At 36.9% G+C, this 14,140-nt stretch overlaps 1 protein-coding gene across 1 annotated transcript in view; it reads left to right on the plus strand.

The window, feature by feature from the left end:
- Positions 1 to 13,232, plus strand: part of dus3l (dihydrouridine synthase 3-like (S. cerevisiae)) — a 73,526-nt gene extending 60,294 nt beyond the window's left edge. Inside the window, exons 11-14 of the mRNA XM_028817116.2 lie at positions 4,352 to 4,427; positions 6,218 to 6,406; positions 6,595 to 6,723; positions 13,032 to 13,232. Coding sequence (XP_028672949.1) covers positions 4,352 to 4,427; positions 6,218 to 6,406; positions 6,595 to 6,723; positions 13,032 to 13,104 — 467 coding nt within the window. The 3' untranslated portion in view covers positions 13,105 to 13,232. The remainder of the gene's footprint in view (positions 1 to 4,351; positions 4,428 to 6,217; positions 6,407 to 6,594; positions 6,724 to 13,031) is intronic.
- Positions 13,233 to 14,140: the final 908 nt, after the last annotated feature.

A 14,140-nucleotide genomic window follows, 5' to 3' on the forward strand; every position in this document is an offset into this window, starting at 1 on the left:
TAAAACAGAAATCTTCAATTTACAGAGAAGCATCGGGGATTTAAATTTCCTTTAAAAGTAAATGAAAGTATTTCACTATAAGCCAGTTTCTCTTTCACCTTCACAGGACAGAAAGGTGCCCACCTATGGCAGGTGCCGTGAGCAAGTCTAGTGCTAAGGTACAATACAGTTTTGTACTGAACTGTAATAAATGTTAGGCAGGATACATTAATAGTACTAGAATCTGACTTGGATGTTTCATATGCTTTAGAGCAAAGTGAACGGAGTAGCTTGTAGTATCTCACAAGTGGTATAGAGAAGCATTAGTAGTCATCCAAAATTTGAAGGAGAAGCACAGTTTTGGTAAACTATTCCGGATTTGTAAACCATAAGTTGTAAACCACAATCCCATCATACACAATGAAAGACAGAAGAAAACAAGTAGGTCTTAAGCCAACTTTTAAAAACCTCAAATTGAGGATGAAGACCTGATGTGCAGAGGCAAGTCATTCCAAAGCCTAGGAGCAACATCTGAAAAAGCTCTGTCTCCCCTAGACTTCAGCCAAGATCATGGCACTACAAGGAGCAGTTGTCCAGATGACCTCAGTGCTCTTGGTGGCACTCTGTCTGAATTAACTGCATTATGTTGTACTTTGTAACAGGTAGCTAATCTTTATTATCCATACAAATTTGAATTTAGGGAAATAGATATAACTTTATTTGTAGCCAGGGGGAATTTTTGGCATTTTACAAAAGCTCATTAAATAAACAAATAATTACATATACACACACATAATGTGTATATTTTATATCTATTTGTGTATGTATACCCTTACAATACAAAAGTGCGTACACCTGACAAGCCCCAAATAAGGGCAAAACATGTGTACTCTTTTTGTATTCTTTGGCAGATACTGTACAACATATCTATGATCTGCTTCTCGCAACTGAGAGAACATGGCGGATGTTTGCCAACTGGCTGGTCAACCACAAGTGTTACCTGGTAGGTAACCACCCAAATAATTAGACGGTGACCTAATAAAGTAATACTCTGATCTTCACCTTATCAAATAAGCGAACCAGCTGCCATGGCGCAACATCAGAGGCTTCATCTCAGGCGCTGGTGTTAGAGGTTCAATCCCCTTAAGGGGATACAAATGTGCATACACCTCACAAACCCCAATAAGGGTGAAACATGTGTCGTGTACTCTTTGTATCATTTGACAGATACATACATACATACATACATGCAGTATGTATGTATGTACAGTGGTGTGAAAAACTATTTGCCCCCTTCCTGATTTCTTATTCTTTTGCATGTTTGTCACACACAATGTTTCTGATCATCAAACACATTTAACCATTAGTCAAATATAACACAGGTAAACACAAAATGCAGTTTTTAAATGATGGTGTTTATTATTTAGGGAGAAAAAAAATCCAAACCTACATGGCCCTGTGTGAAAAAGTAATTGCCCCCTTGTTAAAAAATAACCTAACTGTGGTGTATCACACCTGAGTTCAATTTCCGTAGCCACCCCCAGGCCTGATTACTGCCACACCTGTTTCAATCAAGAAATCACTTAAATAGGAGCTGCCTGACACAGAGAAGTAGACCAAAAGCACCTCAAAAGCTAGACATCATGCCAAGATCCAAAGAAATTCAGGAACAAATGAGAACAGAAGTAATTGAGATCTATCAGTCTGGTAAAGGTTATAAAGCCATTTCTAAAGCTTTGGGACTCCAGCGAACCACAGTGAGAGCCATTATCCACAAATGGCAAAAACATGGAACAGTGGTGAACCTTCCCAGGAGTGGCCGGCTGACCAAAATTACCCCAAGAGCGCAGAGACGACTCATCCGAGAGGTCACAAAAGACCCCAGGACAACGTCTAAAGAACTGCAGGCCTCACTTGCCTCAATTAAGGTCAGTGTTCACGACTCCACCATAAGAAAGAGACTGGGCAAAAACGGCCTGCATGGCAGATTTCCAAGACGCAAACCACTGTTAAGCAAAAAGAACATTAGGGCTCGTCTCAATTTTGCTAAGAAACATCTCAATGATTGCCAAGACTTTTGGGAAAATACCTTGTGGACTGATGAGTCAAAAGTTGAACTTTTTGGAAGGCAAATGTCCCGTTACATCTGGCATAAAAGGAACACAGCATTTCAGATAAAGAACATCATACCAACAGTAAAATATGGTGGTGGTAGTGTGATGGTCTGGGGTTGTTTTGCTGCTTCAGGACCTGGAAGGCTTGCTGTGATAGATGGAACCATGAATTCTACTGTCTACCAAAAAATCCTGAAGGAGAATGTCCGGCCATCTGTTCGTCAACTCAAGCTGAAGCGATCTTGGGTGCTGCAACAGGACAATGACCCAAAACACACCAGCAAATCCACCTCTAAATGGCTGAAGAAAAACAAAATGAAGACTTTGGAGTGGCCTAGTCAAAGTCCTGACCTGAATCCAATTGAGATGCTATGGCATGACCTTAAAAAGGCGGTTCATGCTAGAAAACCCTCAAATAAAGCTGAATTACAACAATTTTGCAAAGATGAGTGGGCCAATATTCCTCCAGAGTGCTATAAAAGACTCATTGCAAGTTATCGCAAATGCTTGATTGCAGTTATTGCTGCTAAGGGTGGCCCAACCAGTTATTAGGTTCAGGGGGCAATTACTTTTTCACACAGGGCCATGTAGGTTTGGATTTTTTTTTCTCCCTAAATAATAAAAACCACCATTTACAAACTGCATTTTGTGTTTACTTGTGTTATATTTGACTAATGGTTAAATGTGTTTGATGATCAGAAACATTTTGTGTGACAAACATGCAAAAGAATAAGAAATCAGGAAGGGGGCAAATAGTTTTTCACACCTGTATATATATACACACACACACACACGCTATGGTCTGACCACACACCAGAAACACTTGAACAGAAGAAAACTGTTGCTGTCAGTACAAAGGAGCCCCAGTAGCGTTGTTTCTTCTTCTTAATAATTTGCTGGATGAAGGTACTCTGTGTTAATGTGTCATGAACAGGATGTGTAGTATTTTTCATAATGGCAGTCGGTTTTAATTATTTTCCTCTGCTATTACCTCCAGGCAGTCCAGATTGCATCCCATAACTGAGCCTGCCCTTTTAATTAGCTTGTTGATTTGGTGGACCTCTCTTGAAGTAATGTCACCAGCTCAGCACACCACAGCATAGCAAATTGCATTGCCCAACACAGAGTTATAGAAGATGTGAAGGATGTCACTACCTCTGTTAAAGCAATGCAGTTTCCCAATGGGAAAAAAATGCCTGCTCTGCCCTTTCTTATATAGCTCCTCTGTGTTTCGAGACCAGTGCAATGTGTCATTGAGGTGGACCCTTAAGTACTTGTAGGTGTGCACCTCTTCTACATCCACTCCTTGAATAGTGATTGGACAGAGAGGCTCTTTGGTGTGGCGAAAGTCAGTATAACTGGTTCCTTAGTTTTGCTGATATTGAGATGCAAATGCCATGTACAAGGAATTGTAGTGCAAAAACATGTTTTAGCCAGTTTTTAAAAGGTCAAATTACTCATTTTAAAATAAGCATAGACTCCATTGGATGTACTTGAAGGTGACATAGCTGTCTGGTCTGCCTAGAGTCAAATAATATATATGTCAGTACCATATAGTATGTTCGAAGATGAAGTATTTTGAAATAGAATGCACTTGTATGATTCTTCCCATATCTATGTATTAAATCTTACACCGTAGGTAGAAAAAAAAAAATATTTCAACTCTTAGAGTATAAACTAAAGTGTCTTTGACACACTGCCTTGTAGGAGAAATGCTGGCCAAGTGAAGTAGTTATTATTTTCTAGTTTTGGTATGAAAAATGGTACAGGTCCTTTATCCAAAACCAGATTTACACAGATTTTAATTTATATCTGGCCCCAAAACGTGTGTTTTTTTGTTTGTTTGTTTTTTTTTTTTTTTCCTTTTAATTTTTCATTTATAATTTTTTGAATTGCAGAATTGTAAACAAGGGATTGCAGACCTTTATGTGATGTTATATTTAAACTACATATTCAAAGATATTTTACAATTAGGAAATATCCTCTGTGTTAAGTTGCAGGGATACACTTCCGGTCAAAAGTTTTAGAAAACCGCAGTTTTTCTTTAAACTTAATCATTTTTTTTTTCTGTTTTTGCTGACATAAACTTTGAATTAAAACTTCTAGCAGTTTACTGCTTACCTTTTCACTGTTTTAGGTCATTCATTGCATTCCAACTGGTGTTGTAAACCTTTTGGCTGGTAGTATAGATACTTATTACTTGAAGAATAAGGTGCGTTGCATATTACTGTAGTAAAGTATCATGTCCACGTTTTCAGGGAATGGTGATATCCTGTCCTATGAAGATGTGATAAGTGCTAGAAAGACAAGTGTTTCAGGAGTTATGATTGCAAGGTAAGCACAACACTTGAAATGTATTTCACTGTTCTTATCTGTCTGTCTGTCTATTTTGGCTGCAGCTCCATATGAGTTTTGTGCCGTGTTCTCTGCAGTTTGAAAAGTGGTGAATAAATTTAATATAAAACTGAGCATGATGCGTTGTCATAAAGTTTTTTTGCCAAAGGATTGATCTTGCCTCTGTTTAAGTGTAGAAAGACTGGTCAGTCTGCACTCATGAAGCTGATTACAACAGCCATAATACTCCTCACATCATTAAGTGAAAGCATTCCACAATGTTTGTGTTAATCCACGTACTTGGTTAATTCTTTGAGATGTACTGTGAAAGTATTATTTCAAAGCACTGAATCTGAACATTTTTTCTGTGTTGTGAAACTACAGTCAATATATAGATACCTTTTTGTATTTTAATGTGACATATGACATTTTATGTTAGAAAAAAATATCTTAAGAAAGCACTGCAAAGCAGTGTGTTCTTTAATCTGCCTGTATGATAACACATGGAGATGCAGGCATTTTGAGGGAAGGAAAACTGGTCATTATAATTAAATGGAGTACGGTAGAAAGTATTAATCCAAGGTAAATGTTGACATATTTTACTGGGTAACAGATGAGAAATTATGTAGATAGAAATTTATGTGGAGGTAAAGATGAGCTGCATTTGAGTGCATCTGCAAAAGGAAAAACAGGTGCATATTATCATAAGTTTTTTGCTTGTAGAAACCTTAATCAAGTATGTCATGTCTATCTTGTAGAATCTGTGTTATTAAGTGCATTGGCGTATAATGCAAAAAGCACCTGCTGTCATCTGTCTGTGTGTCAGTCTGGATAAAACAACTTGACTCCCATCGATCAGACCAATTTTTGTTTAAATGTGATCCACTTATTCTTCAAGGAAATTTGTTGGAAAAATTCTGTTTTTGTTGAGATATCTCAAATAGAGTGCATTGTGTATATTTTTGAATTTCAAAAACCTCCACTGAAAAGCATTTGTTGACTTTTCAATCTGTTCAATATTAAATCTGAGAAACATTCTCAGAGACTTTAATTATGAATTGCTTTTTAAAAAAATTTAATAAGCAAAATATAACATTCTTTGCTATAAAAAAAATTTAAAATGCCCCAACTTTCCAAATGGTTGTTTTTGAATGCACCTGAATGTTAAACTATACATATACTTTAATACATTTTTTTATACTATACGTACGTGTATGTATATATATATATATATATATATATATATATATATATATATATATATATATATATATATATATATATATATTTTTTTTTTTTTTTATTTAGAAAAGTTTTTTTATTTTATTTTATTAAAATTTAATGTGTTTTGGTTAGTTTGGAAAAGGTGTTTTTTTTTTATTTTTATTTTTTTTTATATATATAACGGTCTGCTGGTCAACAAAATAAAAATTAAAAAAAAAAAAAAAAAATTAGTGTGGTTATGTGGGAAGCTGTCCAACATAAACTCAAAATTTCAAAAATCGGCAAATAAAACAAGAATAACATTAACTTAGTTCAAAATGTCATTATTTCATTCAACAATAAAGAAAACTGCATAATTTGATTTTCACATTTTAAAGCTGAAAGTTAATACAAGTGGCCGTAATTTATTGCAGCATTTTCAGTTCATTCCATTACATGTTCATTGGTATCTGACATTGTCCTGAAATACAGCATTGCAGTATCAGTATCCTTTTCCACAATTTCTAACTATAATATTAATTTCCTACTACTATTGCCAGTTTGATATAAGGGACTTTTTATTTCAGGGGTGCTCTAATTAAGCCATGGATTTTTACTGAGATAAAGGAACAAAGACATTGGGACATTTCAGCCACTGAAAGATTTGACATTCTGAAAGAGTTTACCAGCTTTGGTCTGGAACATTGGGGAGCTGACACTCAAGGGGTTGAAAAAAGTAGAAGGTTCATGCTTGAATGGCTGTCATTTTTATGCAGGTAGGTACAATTTGCCAGTTTTATTTTTGCAGTCATAAGTTTAGAACCTGTATATAAAAAAGAAAGTGTAGAATTTTATTTCCTAGTGATGAAATTGCATTTAACAGCACATTGTTTCAATCAGAAATAATTGTGTACAGAATATTTTTTTTTAATCTGTGTTATCTTCCCTGGTACTCTATTTTCAGGTATATACCAGTTGGACTTTTGGAACGTTTGCCACAAAAAATCAATGAAAGACCACCATTCTACATTGCAAGAGATTATTTGGAGACTTTGATGGCAAGCCAGCATGTTGGAGACTGGATCAAAATCAGGCAAGAATTACTATGTAACAAACGAATTGCCCTTAAAATGAATGCATGTTAAGGTAGAACCAAAGTATACCATACTATAGTATTTACAACTTCAAGTTCAAGGGACTCTAATAATAACATTAAACTGAAAATATCACACTTTGCCTTTCAGATAATATAGTACAAGTTAGTTCAAGATTATGAAAAGAGCAATTAAGAAAATCTTTTAATAGAACACACATTAAGTTAAAAATGTAACTTTTTGGGTGGGCAGGTTTTCTCAGTTTGAAGAATAGAACCTCTTAAGACATCTACAAAATAGTATAAAACTAAATGTTTAAAGATTATGGATGATTATTTTTGGTTATATCCTTAGTTGAAATAAAAACTATAGCAATGGCAATTTTTATTTTTTATATTAATCATTTATATCACTTTATTTTAATGTTAAGCCTACAACAGCAACTGTATATATTGCATGGTTTATAGTTTTATGACTGTCATAATAGCGAAACAAATTTTATACTACTTGAACAGTAGCTAAATTCTGCCTGTTAAACTTTTAGAGATTCAAACTGAGGCAGGAAGAGTATTTTTATTATTTGTTTTAAATAGTGTTCTAGGCCAAGATGATTGTCCAGGTTGAGGACTTTGGAAACACAGTAGCATTAAAGTAAGCTATGACTGTACATCACCAAATTTCTTAAATGTTAAGGCAGGAAGCACCCTTGTGGCTTATATCCCCTTGTGAACAATGGCTGCGGCTAAAAATTCGGCTACATTGATGATGAATAATTTGGATAAAAAATCATTTGGAGGGATGTCCCCATACTTTTGGCCATATAGTGCATCTTGCACAAGGTGGAGATATTTTTAACTAAGGGAGTGTTTAAAGTTGTAAATGTTTAGGACAAGCAAAGACTGTAAACTGGTATTTAATCAACATACAGAAGTACTCTGCAAAAAGAAAACCAGTGCTTCTACTGTCCAAGGAAGAAATATCAATTTAGAGCGAAATCTAACATTATATCAATTAGTTTTAATAGATCTTGTACTAAGTTGGTCGGATTTTCTACTGGCTTAGGTCAGGTCGAGGAGCACACACTGGTACAGCGCGTTGCTGCACCCGCCACCTGATGAAACAGCTTGGCAAGCCATCCCACTGAACAGATATGTGGTCCAGTCCCACCCTCCTGAAATGACCATCTACTTGCCTTAGCCAGGTGTTACGTGGGAATCCCCTTGGCCTGCTCCAGCTGCTCGGGTCCTCAACAAGGAGGATCCTGTGAGCCGGATCACCCCTAGGGAATTGTACCGTAACTGACACTCCGTCATGATGCAGGTAAATGTACCTCATTCGGGACTCCTTGAGCAACTGCTCGTTTGACACAAAGTCAAACCAGCGAAGGAGTCCAGTCTTTGTCTTGTGTCACTAGATAGCGTCCATATCTCTCAACCATATAGGAAAACAGGAAGCACCAGAGACATGAATGTTGCTGCCGAGGCAAGTAAACCTCTCTATGCGGTCGATACACTCTCCTCAAATGGACACACTGCTGATGGCTGTGTCGAAGAGGCTATTAAAGGCCTGAATCTTGGTTTTTGTGCAGGACGCTTGCGAGCCCAGACACTTAGACTCCTTACTCAGTCTCTCGAAAGCCCCAATCAGAACCTTTATTGACTCTGCGAAGATCACAGTATTGTTGGCAAAGTCAAGATCAGTGAATCTTTCTTCATCAACAGATACCCCACAACACCTAGTCTATGCAAGCATTGAACAGGGTAGGAGCAAGAACACACCCCAGAATTAAATGAGGAAAAACGCAGTGGTTCTGCCTCCACTCTGTACAACACTCCCAATACCAATGTACAGGCCAGCCATGATATCCAGCAACCTGGCGGTGATCCAATGAGGTCTGAGGATGTCCCACAGGACAGCTCGATCAACTGAAATTAACACTTTATGAAGATCAACAAAGGCTGCAAAGAAACTTTGCTGATATTTGGCGTGCTTCACAGCGAGTATATAAAAGGCTGCAAAGAAACCCGGCCAATATTCACGTCTGCAGTCAATGAGTACCCTCAGTGCGAGGATGCAGTCGATGGTAGACTTCTTAGGCGTAAAACCAGACTGCTCCAGTCGCTGGTAGGTGAGCAAATGATCACAGATTCTATTGAGGATGACCCTAGCAAGGATCTTATCTGGTATAGAAAAGCAGTGTTAGCCTGGATTTTGGCAACTATAGGGGGATATCACCCTTCCCTTTCCAGATAGGGACGACGAGTCCCGATTTCCCGTCAGTTCTGATGATGCCTGTCTTCTAAACGGAAGGAAAGATTGCCTGCAATGCCAGGAGGATAGCCTTACCACCAGCCTGGAGAAGTTCACATCGGATACCACAGATCCTTGCAGCTTTTCCTACTCTCAGCAGCTGGTTTGCTGACTTTGCAATCTCAGTGAGATTTGGTGGTTCACAGCTAAGTGAAGGATCGGCCTCAAGAATCTTGTACCAAGAGCCATTTGCAGATTTTCATGTTGGCAGAAAAAGCAGGATTATTCAGATGGAAGCAGTAGAATAACAAGGTCACAACACTTAAATCTGAAAGACCTATGTAAAAAAGCACGTACTCAGGAAAGTATGTTCTTTCAGATAAATTTAACCCCTCCATTCTTAGTTCCAGGTTCAGGTGTCCAAGAATAAAAATCTAATTTTCAATATAGCACTCTGTTAACAACAAATAAGAAAAAGTAAAAATGCATACTGTATATACTCGCGTATAAGTCAGGTCTTGAAACCCAAAAAATCGATCATAAAATCAGACCCCAAATTATACGGCTATTCAAAATTTTCTTTTTTACATATTCTTGCCTCCTCCAATCTCTCAACCGTTTCTCAGACGCATTGAATTTTGTTGCAGCAGCGCAGTTACCCATTTCTTTCGCTGCTTCAACGATGTTTATTTTAAAACCAGCTTCATATTTTCTTCTGATTGAACTCTCCATCGTAGATAAGGGATGCTCTTATGATAAAGATGTATACAAAAAACACAAATCAGTGCAAATGTTGCTTCGGAATAGTTCTGGTATTACGGTGTGGTCGTGTAGGCATGAGAGAGAGAGATTGATTAGGAACATGCGCTGATATGCAAGAGAACTATATTTATATATACGGTAAATGCATTTGAATAAAAGGATACAAAAACACACATCTAAGAGCAACGCCCAACTGTTAACAGGCATAAAAATACATATAGTTATAAAACGGTTAAAAGTATAAAGTTATGCTAGTCTGCCAATGTGACCTAAAAGGTAGTAAATAAAACTTAAATTTTTAACTGATTTAAAATAATCATTTGTGGGAACTTGTGCTGTTTGGAGGGGCAGGCTGTTCCAAAGCCATGGACCCATTACAGTGAAAGAATGTCATGATGAACCATGTTGAATGCTGCACTCCGTTCCAGCAGAATTAACATAGCACAGCTCCCAGAATCAGCTATTATCAGCAGATCATTTGTCACTGTCAGTAGACCAGATTCAGTGCAGTGAAATAGTCTGAAACTTATTAAGACACACATTTACAGTAGATCAAGAAAGGGATAGAACCTTGACAAAACAACTTTGTCAAGGATTTTAGGAAGAAATGGTCAAGTAGACGGCAGAAATTATTGAGAAAGGTGTCAAGAATGGTCATTTTGAGCAGAGGTTCAACAATTGTATGGTTAAGACAAGATGGAACAGAAGGCATTGTTAAAGAACTGTTCATAACAAGCAAAACACCAGACTCAATTACTTCAAATACCTGTTTGCTGTGTTTTTATTGTGATGTCCAGGGGCCTCATGCATAATGCCGTGCGTAGAATTCACACTAAAAGATGTCATAAGGACAAAAGCAGAAATGTGCATACGCACAAAAAAAATCCAGATGCATAAATCTGTGCGAACGCCAACTTCCACGTTCTTCCACTACATAAATCCTGGTCAGCGTGAAAAGTAACGCACGTGCACACACCTGCTGTCCCTCCCAGTCTCCTCCCAGAATTACGGCTGTTTGAATATGCAAAACAATATAAATAGCCCTTAAGCTCAGCATTCTGTGAAAAGGCAATGGCAAAAGCATGGGGGGGAAATATAAGAATTTAAGCAAATGCCAAGTGGAGGCAAGGAAAAACTTGCTATTTGTTGGTTTAAACAGTGGTATAAACAACAAAAGGAAGCTGATCGAGTGACAGACTGTCGGAGAAACTCGAAAGCTCAAGTTCACAAAGTGCTTCAAATAAAAAAAAAAAAAAAGTTGTCATATCAGTCGGCGTGAAAAGGCGAGTCGTAGCCCACCATCTGAGTGTCATATGAAAGTTTATTAGGTTACAGAGAAAAGAAAAAAAAAAATAGGGACACAGTGAGAAAAAGCTAAATGTCCACTTTACTCTCAATTTCCACTTTAATCACACAGTTTATTTTGTCATTAACGTAGAACATCAAACTTCATCTTTAAATCGTTTAATTTACTAGTTTCTCAAGTACCATCGTAACTAAAGTAGCATGTTAAATGTTTTGTTTTGTATGTGTTCTTCAATGTGCTCTGTGTGTGAATCACTACATGCTTCTTAAACGGGCTTTCTCTACCTCCGACTGGACGCAGAATTCATTACATTCATGATATTACAACTCTCTGAATAATTTAAATACTGAGATGTATACTTGATATAATTTTCATGATGATAGGAGTTAATGCATGTTATTAAACATGGGAACACTGTGGCACAGTGATAGTGACGAGCTGGCGCCCTGTCCTGAGACTGCCTCACACAAGATGCTTACTGCGCTATGTGCGACCTTTGATGAAATAATTTATTACAGAAGTACTGTCTTTCAAACATACTAACCTCCAATTCCTGTCCTTTCTTTCCTTTCACCAAGTAACCAATCGTCACACAATCAGCTCTGTAATAGACGTTAAGCCATCTGTAAGCTTAGAACGCAGATTCTTCAAAACTTTTAAGGAACATTGAAATATCTTCGTAGTACATGGTTAATTATTCTATCCATCTATCCTTCGAGTGTTGTGCCAGCCCCAGCAAGAACAATCCGTGAACAGAGCGCCAGCTCCTTGCTAGTACTGCGACAGCATGTCCTCACGTTTAATTAACAATATAGATTTAAATAACATTAGTAATTATTTAATCTATATTGTTATATGTATAATATAAAAACATTTTGCTGCATTTCATCTTAAAAATGTCATTATATGTAAATACAAGCTTAATAATGCACACCCTGAGCCACTTTATAAACTATATCACAAGTTTACATTGAGGTAATTGTACTAATAAGTACAAACAGTTCAACAAGGAGCACTTGATGGACTGAGTGTGTTTATAGTTCTTGGGATGAAACGGTTTCTGAACCGCGATGTCCCTACAGGAAAGGCTCTGAAGCATTTGCCGTTTGAGAGCAGTTCAATAGACTGTGTTCATGGCTGAGGCAGCGTGTGCTTTATGCTGTATGCTGATAATCCTCTTTCTGATCAGCTGCTGTACAGCCGTGTGGTTTTCCACACTCCGATACAGTGGGATAAATAGTCTGAGTAGTGCATTGTGAGGAACAACGCTAAAGCAGCTATGGTATTTGGAATAGTTTGGCCATTCTGTGTACCATGATATTGTTACAGGTTAATTTCAATCAGATGCCTTAAACTAATGAACAATGTGCGGTTAATTTCAGTGTATTTATAAAGCCCTGTCAGTGATGTGCATCTAAAAAAAGAAATCACACTTGAACAAGAGCACTGCTTTCGACGCTGGATGCCGCCAGTTTGCAAAACCGAGCAGAGAATTGTGTACGCCAAGCATTTAGCTAGCGTGAAAATGTGTGTGGCTTTATGCCAAGTTTAGGTTTTATACATTGCGATTTGAGCATGGAAACGGGAGTATGCAACACTTCTGTGCGTACAAACCGTTTATGCATGAGGCCCCTGGTCTCTCTGTAAAAGCCTACTGAGACACAGATTCCTTTTTGACACAATATACAATAATTCAGTTGAATGAAGACTTAAGTCCCCATTGCCAAAGTCTCTTATTGTTATCCCACTTCCATGAGCATCAGTGCTTCGTAATTAAGGATGCTTTAATGTTTTACATCAACTGCCTGGATATATTTCTTCATTTTGTTCACAAGTATGCTAATTTGGAAAATTTCCGTATTTGAATGAATACCAGAAAAAAACTTTGGATAAAAACAATGTGCACATTCTGGAAGAGCAAATAACTATAGCAATATTGTTATGTATTTTTACCAGATACCAATAATTTGTTCTTTTCTTTTTATTTAGTGAAATGTTGCTGGGACCAGTACCACCCAATTTTACATTCCTTCCCAAACACAAAGCCAACTCGTACAAGTAAGATTACAGTGAAGAGTTCCTAAACAAGATGTTTAATTTTTTTTTTTTTTTTAATCCAATTGGTGTGCACATTTACATTTCTGCAGTAATAAACATGTAATCATTTACCTTATTAATTGCCATAAAGTTAAATTTTGTTCAGTCGTATATTTGTGTGTTGATTTATTGATTAAATTTGTAACTACACAAAACCTTTTGTCTAATTTGTATCATGTTTAATTTCTTTGTTGTGAACAATTAAAACATTTTACCTATAGTAACGTCTTGGTTGAAAATTGTAAACGTTTTATGGTATGGTAGGTCAAGTCTTGTTTATGGTACAGGAAGCCCTGTAGTCATCTTTACTTTTAGGCCATGTTGTGCAATTTCTTTGCACAAGTTATCTTAGTTTTATTCTATGCTATTCAGTATTTCTAAATAGCAAAGTGTTAATGATGTCAATCTCCTTTATGTCCTTTGATAAAAGAATGAAATTCCATTGCTTCCGGCAAATGATTAAGGGTCAGTGTGACCATACTGTTTGTGCAGAGTTGTCCTTGTGTGCATGCTGCCACTCTGTTTGGAAGAAATTCCCAAGGTGTTGACAGTGAATTGTGATTTGCTAAGGTAATTTTAATAATTTCAAGATCAATAATATTTCTGTAGTAACTAGTGGTACTTGCACATATTTTAGCCCAAAATTTAAATTATCTTAACACTTATTCCAAATATATAGTAATTGCTGCCACGTGGTGTAAGTTGGAAAAGTCCATCTGAGAATAACCTCCTTTGACTTTTACACAATATAATGTGCTATATAACCTAACATTCTTTGCTTCATCACTTCTATACATAATTTTCCGGCTTAAATGACCTATTAAAAGGGTAAGCCATGTTGCTGGCTGTCAAAACTGGCAAGGAGTTGTCCGCTCCGTATTAAAATGGGGAGCCAAATGCTACATCTCCGTAATCTTGTTGTATTATTTGCCTGCCTTTCCATCAGGTTGTGATAATTTTGACTAGATGCATAATTTCTCTGTTTGTTGCCATCACAGTGA

The sequence above is a fragment of the Erpetoichthys calabaricus genome, chromosome 13, assembly GCF_900747795.2.
Source record: "Erpetoichthys calabaricus chromosome 13, fErpCal1.3, whole genome shotgun sequence".
In the NCBI taxonomy this organism is placed as follows: Eukaryota; Metazoa; Chordata; class Cladistia; order Polypteriformes; family Polypteridae; genus Erpetoichthys; species Erpetoichthys calabaricus.